We start from the raw sequence: 14,261 nt of genomic DNA, 5'->3' as shown, positions 1-14,261 counted from the left end.
CTGTATTCTTAACAATGGAAGCTAATAAGTATCTCAGGATTGGGGTACGGCCTTTTCAGTGGTTATTTTTATGCAGTCTATCTTTGGCATTTCATTTGAAGGACAGTCTCTTATAAAAGGGATTATGTGAGGTTACATTGCTAATTCAGGGAGAGTTCTGAGAATTACAGGGATCAATTACAGTCCCAGCCCATCCCTTCTGTGGCCTGTATCAGTTCCTACCTTTGGGAAGGTCCTCTTGCCCCCTTTTCTGTCCATGCTTATCCATGCCAGGTGGAGAGGTGGCACAGGGCAGGATGGATGACCGCCTACAAGGCAGTGCGAGGTCAAGGACCCTTCCCTCTCAACTCCTTCCCCCACCTTATTTTTTTTTTTTTTTTTAGGAAAAAAGCTATCTGAACTCCAGTGATATGATAGATTGCTCTAACTCTCCATTTTACCCTCTACATATAAACACAACTTTAATCTGTGAGCCCGATTCTCACCCTTATCTTCTAAATGGTGGAAACTTGGACTTAAAGAACATCTGCTGTGCTGTGTCATCAGACCTGGGGAGACTAGGAATCTTTAGCTTAGAGTCTCAGCCAGCAGAAACGTAAGGGGGAAATTCCAGGGAATCTCAGCTCTGAGCTGATAATCTGGGGAGCTTTCAAATAGCGCCTCCCCAAGCCTTACTCACACCAGTCTCTACGATGAGTGCTTAAAGCCTCCACAGGTGATTGGAAGAGGCAGCCAGGGTGGAGAACTGATACCTAAGAGAAATCAGGGCATCATCCAGAGAACTGCCTCTGAAAGAGCCTATCATCAAAAGTCAAAAGCAGCATCTCTCCCGAAGCTGTCTCTGCGTTGTTCTGCTGTGGCACACAACTCCTTGGATCTCCACTGGGTTTTTTCACATGACCTTTGTCAACTGTTCAGCAGTTACATATTTTAGAATTCAGGTCTTTGGCAGTCCTGTTCTGAACTATCAGTGACAACAAGTCAAAGCAAGGAAACCTACTTGAAATGCTGGTCCTGTGTGCAGCGTAGATGAGCACTGGATTTAAAAGCAGTCCTTTATAGATCATCCCCGCTGAAATCTCTCATGAGGACCAGGGCACTGACTGCAGTCTGCTTGGTGGGCATCAGTGGGTCTGACTTGGGAGTTGACAACCATAACTCATTTTGAGATAACCAAAAAAAGAGAGTGAGTAAGAAAGGTAGAGGCCTTTAAGAGTTAAATTACACAACTCTCTTTTTATTTTTAAAGTCAGTGGATTCCTTGTTGCCCTTGCTGAGAAAGATAAATTGATACCACATGTTGCTTCCAGACAAAACCCTCTCTGTGTTCCAGGGGAAGCACATGCAGCTGGTGTCTGGGTTAGTGGACAGTCTTTACAAGGTAAACATGGGTTGGAAGGGGTTGGAGTGGACACAGGGTAGCAGCAGTTGGGAAATTACCAGCTACTCCTGAGCAGCACGGCACTTTGAAATACTTTTACAAGTTTGAAATCTTTTCCTGGAAGGAGCCGCCCTCTCACCTTCTGGTTTAAAGTGTGTGATGCTCGGAAAACAGTAAGTGAACGTTTATGATGTCACTGCTTCCGTGTGTGGAATCTTGACAGTTGAGAGCTGCTTTTGTACTTGGCACTGGATGAGTAACTTGCATGCATACTTTCATTTAATCGTCCCCAAAATCCTAGAGTTAGAGAGGGTGGTTTTATTCCCATTTTATAAAAGGGGCAACTGAAGTTGGCTCAATTGTCCAGGGTCACAGGACACACGCCTAGGCCACTATTCTAGCTCCGACCTGGCTGACATCAAAGCCTCCCTCCCTCCGTTGGCCACTTTAAAAAATTGCATGTGTGAATTACCCGCTTTGTAAATATTGGTGGAATACTTACTTGTTTCAGGCAGCTTCTCTGTGACACCTGATCTAATCTAATCTGTTTGGGGTCCATCTGTCTTCACAGTCAGTTGGGGTAAATGTAGCGGCTGTGCAGTTTAGCATTAGGGAATCAACGTGTCTTGCATTAGAACACTGTCTTCATTATAGCAAGAACAAGAATGACCAAATTCGGAAGAGGATAGTCGTCTTTATGCTGATTTCTTCCAGGAGGGCCAAGCCAAGGGAACCTTGGGCTCTGGACCACATGGCCAGTCAGCATGACTGTGAAATATGAGTGCCCCCAGCACACCTTCCTCCTTCCCACACCTGCACGTCCCTGCTTGAAGGACTAGGCCACCAATGGCAGCTGCAGTCACTCAGGACAGGTGTGCCAGTTCTGCTGCTGGTTACCTACACCTATTTTTTTCTGCCACAGAGTAGGCCTTGCTTCAGTATAAATCATTTTGTAAAAGAGAAGATTGACATAAAAGTGAATCAAAGGGTATTCTTAATCTCTGCTCTGTCTTCAGACAACTTGTGTTACAGTTGCCTTCAGGGTTTTCTACATCTTTGGGCCCTGGTTGGGGTGTGGGTGGGGAAATGCTGGCATTTTTGCTCCTGACAGAAGTTTCTTCCTAGAAATGTTTAGTTTACTGTAATTCATCAATCTCTGAATTTCTTGGTTGTGTTGTGTGTTAGTCACTCAGTTGTGTCCAACTCTCTGTGACTCCACAGACTGTAGCCCGCCAGGCTCCTCTGTCCATGGAATTCTCCAGGCAAGAATACTGGAGTGGGCTGCCATTACCTTCTCCAGGGGGCTTCCCTATTGAACTTGGGTCTCCTGCGTTGCAGGCGGATTCTTTACTGTCTGAGTCACCAGGGAAGAAAAATTTTTTAGTAGTACATTTAAATAACCAGAACTATTCACATGGTTTTGGGTTGGGGTTATAGTGATTTATTGGCTCCTCTAGCAAACAAATGTGATGACAGAATGGCCTGAGATCTAGCAGCGGGAGTCTTGGTTGGTAATATTTACCCTATCACCTTAAGGACCTCACAGTGTTTTCCAAAATGTGTATTTATATGTGATTAGAAAAATCTCTCTAGTCCTATCAAACTGTTCCTCCTTCTCTGTCAGCTCCCAACCCTCAAACTAATGTTATATCTTACAAATATAGACTATTTGGTTTGATAGATGAATTAGTGGAAAAGCATAGAATATTCTTAACAGCAGTTTTATAGTTTAAAATGCACAAAATACATTGGAAATTTAATTTAGAGCCCCCGTCTGAAGAGGTCTTTAGAGAACTTAAACTACACATTCTAAGAGGATTTTATAATTGGCTTGTTTCTGTTTATAAATTCCACTTCTTCTTTCCTGGGTTTGAGGTGAGGGAGGGGCAGTTTGAAATCTTACAGAAATCATATCACCATTAACTTCCATTATCAGGGAAGTGTTGGGGAAACACTGCAATTCTGATACGTTCTCTGGCATTTATGTTTACTTTTTCCTGCTTCACCAAAACTTAGTCAGAGAACCTGGTGATTAGAATCATGACCTGTGAGGCGAAAAAGCAGACTACATTTCTGATATCTGACCTTATTAGGGTGAGGGGCATTTGAGCTAGAAATGGACAGAGGGGACCATATTGATGGGTCTTTGTCAATGTCCCCCCACCGCTTCAGATTATGGATTTTATAAATGGAAGGCTAGGGACCATAAGGATTATTGTGACATAGTTTTTGTTTGCATTGTCTTAGTAATGAAACTGGAAAATCCTGTCTGAGTGTTGCGTAGGTGATATGCCTTAGGGAATATATTCTGTTATTAGCAACTTCTAAAGCAAGAGTTGAACTAAGATTTGACACTGAAGCTGATCACCCATTTAATAAATTGGGTTTTGGTTCAGAGTCTAAGTGTAGCTTATATGAGTTTGTACGGTAACCACTGCTCTCTCTTTAGGATGAATGCTCTGATGGCCCCCTTAGTAAAGAAATGCAAATGCAGGCTATAGTATTACTCTTTGTAAAGACTTTGTTTTAAAAACATTTTTAGGAGAGACCTACTAAATTATTACTCTTAACTATTTCACAAAATTATAGTCATAAGATTATGCCTTTGTATCCTTCACCTTTCTTAAATGTTTTTCTTTAGATGTTAGCTCAGAGAAGTTAAATGATGACTTCTGTATAATTTGGTGACAGATCTGGGAAAGGTTGGGAGAAAGCATTGGAGTGGAGTTGGAAAAACAAGTTTCAGTTTAAACCTGTGTGACCTTCTATAAGTTACTTAATCTCTGTCAGTCTGAGGCTTCATATATATGATGCAGGCATTGACTTTGTGATTTGTTAAGAAGATTAAAGATGAGGAATTTAAAAGCGCTGGCCCAGGAACTGACTCCTATAGTCAGTCAGGCTCCATTCCTCATCCTGGCAGTTAGGGCCTGGGTCTGACAGTCCTCGGTTCTGTCTTCTGTGAGGGTGTTCCAGCCCCTTTACCACAAGGCCCTACAGAAGCTTAACTTCTCTCTCCAAATTCTAACCAATGGTAGCTTATAATTTTACAAAATTACACACACACATCGTTAGAGTTGTAGAATAGATGACCATCCATATAGGACATTTTGGAGGTCTCTAAAGGATTACATTTTCTTTTCTGCTTGGTTTGGAATTGGTGAAATTAAAAATACATTAAAAAAATTGTCTGCAAATGCTTTTTAAAGGGTGGATAACTGGATATTTATGACTGGTCATTGTTATTGCTGGGAGTTGGTATGAATGAACTCTTGCAAAATTTGGAGCAGCGGGGGCTGGCCACGGGAGGGGTGGTTCAGTCAGTGTCCACATCACCCCCACAGGGCTTCAGGACCTCCGTATTTTTTTCCCAGCAAGAAGCTTGAGTTTAAGTTTGTGGTTCATATATCTAGTCTCTTGGGTACTCAGTAATAGAATTACCTTGCACTTGCCTGCTTTTTGAACCCTGTGGAGTGAGTTTTAAGAGCATGCTTCATATCTTTATGGAGACAGTGTTTTACTTTTTAAAGAAATGTAATTTCTGAACCATGAGTAGAGATGCCATTATTCTTTAAAAAACCATAAGAGTGAAAGGGAAGCTGGATATATAGTCTCCTGGGCACCATTTGGCTCATCAGATACTCAGCACGTCCTCTCAAATGTGTCTTTATGCCTGTCATAGAAATGCCTAGCTGTGACCCATGGTTGTTGATGCTCATTCCCCAGCCAGAGCTGTCGGACTTCCTTGCATGGGAACATATACACAGAAACACTCCTGAGTATTTTGGGTTATTTATGTATGGTGAAATCCCACTGACTTTCTGTGTTTTAAAAACATTCTGGTAGAACACATGTATTTGTATCTTCTACATAAATACAGTTGGTGATTGCCAGTTTTTTTTTTAACTACGGTAACTTTTAGGATGGTTTGCATTTAATAGACAGCAGCAGGCAATATCTTTTGTCTTTAACTTGCAAATAAAAACTCATCTGACCTGCCGGGGGTGCTGTTCCAGATGTGGCAGATGCCATCATCAGCTTCTCTCTTTCATAGCACACGAGGTATTTTACAGAATAGAAGGGGAGACCTCCCCAGGCGACGAGCTCTGTCCATCATGTACTCTGTGTTTTATAATGGCAATAAGAACACCCTGACTTCGTAGCGTGACTGGGTTTTGAAGTATATTATCATATATCATCCTTATGTCATCCCTATCAGAGAGGGATGGTTCAAATGCTATGGCTGTAATGAAGATGGAGAACTGAAGTTGTTGGAGATAGACTAAATGATTTGCTCGGGCCTCATGGTTGGTCGGTGACAGAGACGGGGTTGGATCAGGGTCATCTCTGTTAACTGGGCTTCCCTAAATCAGGAGGAGGATTCTTGCAAGATGGGAGCAATTGTTAGGGTTTTGAGGATATTTTGCCCTCATCTTTATTTTTTTTAAGAATAAACCTTTTAATATAAAATGATTTTAGATTTGCAGAGAAGTTACCAGACTGGCACAGAAAGTTCTTGATGTTGGCTCTCCACATCGAGTTTCCCCTGTTGTTATTAATATCCGATATCAGTTTGGTACACTTGTCCCAACTGATAAACCAGTGTTGATACATTATTAGTATTAACTGAGGTCTGCGCTTTATTCCGATTTCCTTAGTTTTTGCCTTATACTTTGCTTTTTCTGTTCCAGCATCCCATCCAGGATTCCACGTTGTGTTTAGTCAGCATGTTTCTCTTAGGCTCCCTGTGAGTCTGACAGTTTTGAGGAGAACTGGACAAACATTTTTAAATGTTCCTTATTTGGACTTATCTGCCCTTTTTCTCATGATTAGAATGAGGTGATGGGCTTTGGAAGGAAGGCCACAGGGGAGGGTGCCATTTTCATCACGTTGTTTCCAATGAACGTTATCAACCTGACTTGGCCCTTTGATGTTGACCTTGATCACTGGGCTGAGCTGTCAAGGTTCTTCTTCGCTGTAAAGTTACTCTCCCCCACCTCCGCTTTCCATATGGTGCTCTTTGGAAGGAGGTTACTGTGCTCAGATCACAATGCCTTGAGGAGGGAGTGTCTGCATAAATTAGCTGGAATATTTCTGAATGGGAGACTTGCCTGCCTTCTTCTATCAACTCAGCAAATCTTACTCTGCCATTTTTTCTTATGGCTGTGAGACAGGTGTGAAATTGTGGCAGGAGGAGATGGAGTCAGAGAAAAGATAGGTAAAAATTCACACCAGTTCTGAATAGAAGTGTCTCAGAAGAGGTCACTGCTGCCTCTGTACTAGAGGAGGAAGGGGCCAGAATGGAATAAAATAGCCCTGTAGGTGATGAATCACCCTGAGAGAGCCAGGGAAGTCTGTTGCAAAATGCAGGGGGAGATGATGTGGTAATACATTGTAAGTGCAAACTTCAGTAAAGGAAGTACAGTTACAGAAAGGACAACGAAACCTGGGGATTTAAGAAAAACAATGTCAGTGAAGTCCTACAGTCCGCTGCATCTCCTGAATTTGAAACCATCTCCCACACCCTGACTATGAAAATGCCATCTACAATATTGTCATTTAATCCCAAGCCAAGGAGACTCATGCAAATGCCTTTTTTTTAAAGCCTCTGAAATTGAGGCTGCTTTAAAAATCGTGTCAGGTTAGTAACTGTTTCGCCTGGGTGCTCAGTTGGACCACTGCAGCTCATCTGCGTTGTCCCTTCTCTCTCCGCAGAACTCCATCCGGCACAACCTGTCACTGCACAGCCGGTTCATGCGGGTCCAGAATGAGGGGACCGGCAAGAGCTCGTGGTGGATCATCAACCCCGACGGCGGGAAGAGCGGCAAGGCGCCCCGGCGGCGGGCCGTCTCCATGGACAACAGCAACAAGTATACCAAGAGCCGCGGCCGTGCCGCCAAGAAGAAGGCAGCCCTGCAGACCGCCCCCGAGTCAGCAGACGACAGTCCCTCCCAGCTCTCCAAGTGGCCCGGCAGCCCCACATCCCGCAGCAGCGATGAGCTGGACGCGTGGACCGACTTCCGCTCGCGCACCAATTCCAACGCCAGCACAGTCAGCGGCCGCCTGTCCCCCATCCTGGCAAGCACGGAGCTGGACGACGTCCAGGACGATGAGGCACCGCTGTCCCCCATGCTCTACAGCAGCTCGGCCAGCCTGTCGCCCTCTGTCAGCAAGCCGTGCACCGTGGAGCTGCCCCGGCTGACCGACATGGCGGGCACCATGAATCTGAACGACGGTCTGGCTGACAACCTCATGGACGACCTGCTGGACAACATCGCGCTCCCCGCATCCCAGCCATCGCCCCCGGGGGGGCTCATGCAGCGCAGCTCCAGCTTCCCGTATACCACCAAGGGCTCCGGCCTGGGCTCCCCCACCAGCTCCTTCAGCAGCGCGGTCTTTGGGCCTTCGTCTCTGAACTCCCTGCGCCAGTCTCCCATGCAGACCATCCAAGAGAACAAGCCAGCCACCTTCTCTTCCATGTCGCACTACGGCAACCAGACACTCCAGGACCTGCTCACGTCGGACTCTCTCAGCCACAGCGATGTCATGATGACCCAGTCGGACCCCTTGATGTCTCAGGCCAGCACCGCTGTGTCCGCCCAGAACTCCCGCCGGAACGTGATGCTTCGCAGTGACCCAATGATGTCCTTTGCCGCCCAGCCTAACCAGGGGAGTTTGGTCAATCAGAACTTGCTCCACCACCAGCACCAAACCCAGGGCGCTCTCGGTGGCAGCCGTGCCTTGTCGAATTCCGTCAGCAACATGGGCTTGAGCGACTCCAGCAGTCTCGGGTCAGCCAAACACCAGCAGCAGTCTCCTGTCAGCCAGTCTATGCAAACCCTCTCGGACTCTCTCTCAGGCTCCTCCTTGTACTCCACCAGTGCGAACCTTCCAGTCATGGGCCATGAGAAGTTCCCCAGCGACTTGGACCTGGACATGTTCAATGGGAGCTTGGAATGTGACATGGAGTCCATTATCCGTAGCGAACTCATGGATGCTGATGGGTTGGATTTTAACTTTGATTCCCTCATCTCCACACAGAACGTTGTTGGTTTGAACGTGGGGAGCTTCACTGGTGCTAAGCAGGCCTCATCTCAGAGCTGGGTGCCAGGCTGAAGGCTGACTGAGGAAAGGGGAAGTGGGCAGAGCAGGTCAGTGCATAGTATTAACAGAGTGGGTGGTGGGGGACACTGGCTTTTATATACACGGCGCAGAGTAACCCGGCTCCCAACCAGTGCATTCCGAGTTGTACCTGCAAAACAAACAGGGTTGTCAGGTGCCCCTTTCCACAATTTGCTGACAGCTCAGGGCTTTACTGCCAGTAAAACCAACACACACATTCAGAGGTTTCATTTTTCTTTGTACCCAGTCACCTTCGCTGACCTGTGACACAGATCCCCCTACTGGATGGATGGATGAGGATAGACGGGCGGGGGGAAAGGAACCTTAGGCCACACAAACATCATGGTTCAGGACCCTGCCAGAGGACTTTCTTAGATGGTCTCTATGTCTTTTTTTTCCAGCAAAGTAACAATTTTTAGGTGCTTCTAATTTAACTGTAGACTACCTTTTCTATACTCTTTCCACCAGAAGCAACATCTGTTCTTCGATTTTTCACTGGTGGTACTAACCATCTTTATTAGCACTCAGCCTCTAAACAATTTTAAAAAGTGAAAGAATTAAATTGAAAACAGAAGCTCTTATGTGAGGGAGCATTTACTCACATGCTTCTTTTTCCCAATGTATAAATGATGTCAGGTTCCAAATAGTGACATGATTTGTGAATGGTGACAGATTTTTTTTTTAAGTTATGGCATTTTAGTTCTCTTGGAACCAAAAAGACATAACAAGATGTGGCAAGAAAAGCATCTGATTAGAATCAGAAGTCGAGGGCTCAGTTCCACTTCTTCTGCTTTCTGGCTGTTATCTAGAATGTGTCACTTAGCCTCTGAGCTTCAGTTTCCAGTTTTATAAAATGAGGATAACAGCCCCTGTTACTTCATGGGGTTACTGCAAGAATCTAATATACTGAAGGGTGTGAAAGTGCTTTGTAAATCTGCAGTGGGCTATATTTGGTGTAACTAGGTAAACACACTGACTGACAGATGAGTAAGCAGGAAGCCCAGAGAGGTTAAGTGGTCTGCCCAAGGTCACACAGCTGAACCCAGAATCTCTGTTTCTGGAATGGCTAGAACCATCATCGTTCTTATCATCTTCATGGCTAGATAATAAAAATGGGAAGCACTCTGAACTGGGGCCAGAATAGCAGGTGATACACAAGCTTGCCCCTCAACTCTCCTCTTCAAGTAGTAGAAAGAGCATTGGGGTCTTCTCCTGTAACAGGTTTGTACCCGCAGATGCTCCCATGTTTAGGGGCTCTGTTCTGTGTCTCAGTTTTTGTTTTTTTTTTTTTTTGTACTATCAGCAAGCTACTTACACTCTTCTTTAAGTGGTGTGAAAGAGAAATGAGATTCAAAGCCATAAAAAACTGAGCCTTGTTTAACCCTCTGCCCTGGTGCAGGAATCACAGGAGCCTCCTATGGTGAACTCATCCAGCTCATGGGGAGTTGTGCAAAGGGGAATGTTGAGAGTGTTGTGATGCTCAGCCTCTCCACTTTCCCAGGCAGAAGCAGGCCCCTAATGGCACTCAGACATCTGTTTCCAGTCATTTAATAGCCCTTGAGATGGTAAGAAGACTGCAACAGAAGCTAAGTAGGGTGACACACTTCCATGCTGCCAGAACTCAGGCTGGGGGAGACTTGCCTCAAGAAATTTAGATATTTGGCTTTTAGAAGGATATTTTGTCTTCCTTTAAGAAGAGGAATGTGATTGTGGCTTCTAAAGACTCAAGTAGGTTTTAATTTTGGTTTGGTTATAAGGAGTCCACTTTCTAGTTCACTGAAAAGAGTAAGAGAAGAAAATGTGGTAGCAATTTTTTCCTGATGTTTCAAGTGTATGTTTTCCTTTTGGTTGAATAGCAGATCTTTCTTTGTGTGTGTGTGTGTGTGTGCGCGTGTGCATGTGTATGCACGCACATGTGTGTGTAATTCTGAAAGATTATATAAAAATATTTTAAGGGAGATTTAAATATTTAAGTTTTAAAAATATATTTAAAGCATTCTTATTCGATAATAACTACTTTTAAGATTACACATTTTATTATTATTATTATTATTATTATTATATTAGAATCTTAGGGCCATTTGTCATCTTTTTCTCAAAACATTTTGGGGGAAGTTTTTTTGCAAATATAGATGCTTCAGTAAAAAAAAAACCTAGTTACCTGAAAGTAAATTTTCCTAAAAGTAAACCAGCTCGGTATGACCAGAGCAAGAAAAGAAACATACTGAAGACAGTGAGGGGCTATGAGGGTCTGGTTTCAGGGTTTTAGAATTTCCATCTTGCTTTGGAATGATTTGCTCCTCTAAATAGCCAGGGTCACGTGTGGCCTGACGCGTATTCTTTGCTTTTACGTTTAACTTTTGGCTGTCACTTTATTGAAGATGCTCTTGAGTTCACAAAACAGGCCTCAGAGTATAATCTCAGAACCCACTCCTCCCAAATTAAGCACCCCCAGCTTCCCAAGACTTGTTCTATAATGACTTTCTTGGTTTGACTTTTTTTTTAAAGCCAGTAGTCGTGGTATTTCTCTGGCCTCTCTCCCTGCCTTGCTTACTGAAGGTCACATGAGCCCGAGTGGGCGCTGTCTGGTTGTGGAGTTAATGGAGCAGGTCTGTCTAGCTGACAGATAGTCTTGCTGGAGAGCTGTGGTGAGATGCTTCTCTGGAGGGCTGGGTGTTTCACACATATCATTCATTTTAGACCATGTGTGAAATCCTTTAACCTAGGGATCTATCTGGAAAAGGAAAAAATAATTGTACCTTTTTATGAGTGCCGGCTACTGGCATGTGAAGGGCACGTTCTTCTCCCAGGCACTGGTGGCGCTTGGTGCGCACACTTACAGACTGGCCGCAGGCGTGTCTGTGAGCGGGCTTGCTGGTTGCAAGGCTAAGCTCCAGTAAGCCCTCCTGAGACCATCATGTGTCTGTTCTCAGTGGGAAAGCAGCTTCAGTTTCACTGTAGTTTTGATGTCAAAAGATGCCTAAATTCACATGCTCTTTTCATTCATCTACATCTTTTGGCATTTGGAGACCCCATTAGGGAGCAGCCTCATATTTAGTTGCATTTAAACAACTTGATGATAAGGACTGGAAAATACTCACCAGGAAAAGCCCGTGTGGAGAAGAGGGAGGTGGTTCTCTTCCTGTCTCTGCCAACTGGCCAGTCACTCAGGACTCTTAGAATAGCAGGTTTCTCATCTGTCAAAAGAGGATAGAGTCAGAGAGCTGTTTTTTGTTTGTTTAACCAACAAGATTGTTTTTTAATTGAAGTTCAGTTGCTGTACTATATAACAGGTGTACAATATAATGATTCATGATTTCTAAAGGTTATACTCCATTTATGGTTATTATAAAATGCTAGCTATGTTCACTGTATTGTGCAAAACGTCCTTGTAGCTAATTTTATACCTGGTTTTTGTACCTCTAAATCCCCTACCTCTTTCTGGCCCCTACCTGCTTTCTTCTCCCCACCGATAACCACTAGTTCTCTGTATTGGTGAGTCTGCGTCTTTTTTGTTATGCTCACTAGTTGTATTTTTTTAGCAGAATCATAGACTGTTAAGGGTACAAAGAATGTATAATTTTGAACCTGAAACCTAACATTCCGTCTGTGAAATGGCCCCAGTAAAGGGTAAGTGATGATATAGAACTGTAAAGAAATGGTGGTATAACAGTATGGAAAACAGCAGGTTCCAGTGTTGGAGGTCATTTAGAATTTAAATTTAGGCTACTTCTCTGAAGGAGCAAGTCTTTGATACTTGTTGGACTAATGTTTAAGTGCTGCAATTCCATTATGTCTTTAAATATTCATGTTGGGTGGTAGGACTAATTCTAACCAAATACAGGCAATATTATAGGGCTACTTATGTAATGTTTTTTCTTGCTGTAGATATTCCCATTTGGGAATGTAACATGTGGGTATGTATTACGTGGAAAACATACTCTGTTACCTACACCTGTGAACTGTTGTCTAGTCTTTGGTTATGGTATGCCAGCCTCAAGAATTATGCATCTGCAAGGATCTTTATTCTTACTTTTTAAAACACCCAAAGTCTGAACTGTCATTCATGGAGAGAATGGCTGCCTGGATCTTTCTAGTGTTGACAACAGGGAAAGAAAATTGTCAGAGCCCTGGAAAGAGGTTTTCTGTGCAGAGGCTGGTATATTCCTTGCACATACCCTTTTCCCTGGAAAGCAGTGACACCAGCACTAAGGCTGCTCTTCCTGGGCCTGTTGGGTTTTCAGCGCAGCTTTGCTCACCTCTGACCAGCCTAAGCATGGGTCAGAGTCAAAGTGACCCTGGCCCTTCAAGCAGTAGCATGTATATATGGCTTTTGGAAGGTCTCTTCTGGCCACAGAGCTTGTGCAGAAGATAAAGAAGTGGGGTAAAAGTCACCAGAACTACTCCTGGAACCTCTTGTTCACTCTTAAGTCCCCATTAAGTGCTTCTTTTCAGAGTGCTCATAATGCTCAGTATTCAACATCTTACAAATATTGTTTCCTATGAGTGGAGCCTTCCCCCAGGGGCCTGCTTCTAAGAGACGTAGCTTTCTGTATAGAGATAGGAGGAGTGGGGTGGTTGGGACCCGCCTCTGTGCCGTGGCCAGAGAGATTGGCCTGTCAGAGGTTCGCCTGGGCCCGGGACAGATAGAAGGATGCTTGCTGACTGCTTTGTCTTCCTGACTTGGGGATGCACGTCTTAACACTGGACTTTCATTCCAAGATGGAGATTCCCCACCTTGTAAGAGACTTGACCCGCTTCACCCTGGTTTTGTTGGTATGTTCATTTGATTTGAAAATACTGCCTCCTCCATCCTCCGTATTGTTTAGAAGTTTAAAAACTAAAATGAATTAAAACGTTGTATTGTGAACTCAGGACACTTCAGTTATTTAGAGGTCCCATGGATCGGTGTTTCTCAAAATGTTTCACAGAACACTAGATCCTTAGGATATTCATGGTTATTAAGCAGAAAATAGATCCTGTGACCAAATGTTTGAGGAATGTTGTGTGAAAATGAAATAGGGTTGTTTCCTGCAGGACTTCTCAGAGCCTTAGAAGTTTAATATATGTTATAAACTTTATAGGATCAGATTTCATTGTTTACTAAGTTTATTTGACGTCTTGAGTTAAATCCTTATTCTAGAAACCATAGGACCAGTGTCCTAAGAAACCCCTAAAGAAATCCTGAAAGAGATCAGCAACCTCTTGAGAACTGGGATTCTTTGCCTTTTTTTTTTTTAATGTATTTATTTTTTAATTGAAGGATAATTGCTTTACAGAATTTTGTTGTTTTCTGTCAAACGTCAACATGAATTAGCCATAGGTGATTCTTTGCTTTTTTTCCCCTCTTGATTCTTACTGGAGCTTTTTGTTCGACCTTGTCACATATCAAGCTTTTCTCAGCCACAGATTGGGTTCTGCTCTTGAATGAACTATCTGCCTGGCAAAATGGTAGGCTACATGTTGGCGGAGGTGCTCAAAGCCTGTTCATTAAACAGAATTCATTCATAGAGTACCTGCAGCACGCTAGGCACAGTGGAGAGAGGAAGGTAAAGCAGGGTCTCCCCTCAAGGCATCATCCCTGGCTGGGGATGTCGGGCAGTGGTGGCGGCAACCATTGTCATGGAGGAAGACTGCTTTTCATGCAAGACTGGAGCAAAGGCCCCATTGGGCAGTGGCAGCCTTGCATGTTTGGTTTTCTGGGACAATCCTGCTTTCAGATGTCGTGTCCCGTTATCATATGGTCTATTTCACCTGT

At 44.0% G+C, this 14,261-nt stretch overlaps 1 protein-coding gene across 2 annotated transcripts in view; it reads left to right on the top strand.

The window, feature by feature from the left end:
* The window catches only part of FOXO3 (forkhead box O3), a 114,404-nt gene that overhangs the window by 87,547 nt on the left and 12,596 nt on the right, over positions 1 to 14,261 (top strand). Inside the window, exon 3 of one of the 2 annotated variants that reach the window (XM_043890482.1) lies at positions 7,097 to 8,532. The exons of the other annotated variant lie outside the window; for it this stretch is intronic. Coding sequence (XP_043746417.1) covers positions 7,097 to 8,497 — 1,401 coding nt within the window. The 3' untranslated portion in view covers positions 8,498 to 8,532. The remainder of the gene's footprint in view (positions 1 to 7,096; positions 8,533 to 14,261) is intronic. 2 annotated transcript variants of the gene reach the window in all.

The sequence above is a fragment of the Cervus elaphus genome, chromosome 28 (assembly GCF_910594005.1).
Source record: "Cervus elaphus chromosome 28, mCerEla1.1, whole genome shotgun sequence".
NCBI lineage: Eukaryota > Metazoa > Chordata > Mammalia > Artiodactyla > Cervidae > Cervus > Cervus elaphus.
This window is presented reverse-complemented; position numbering and strand designations above follow the sequence as displayed.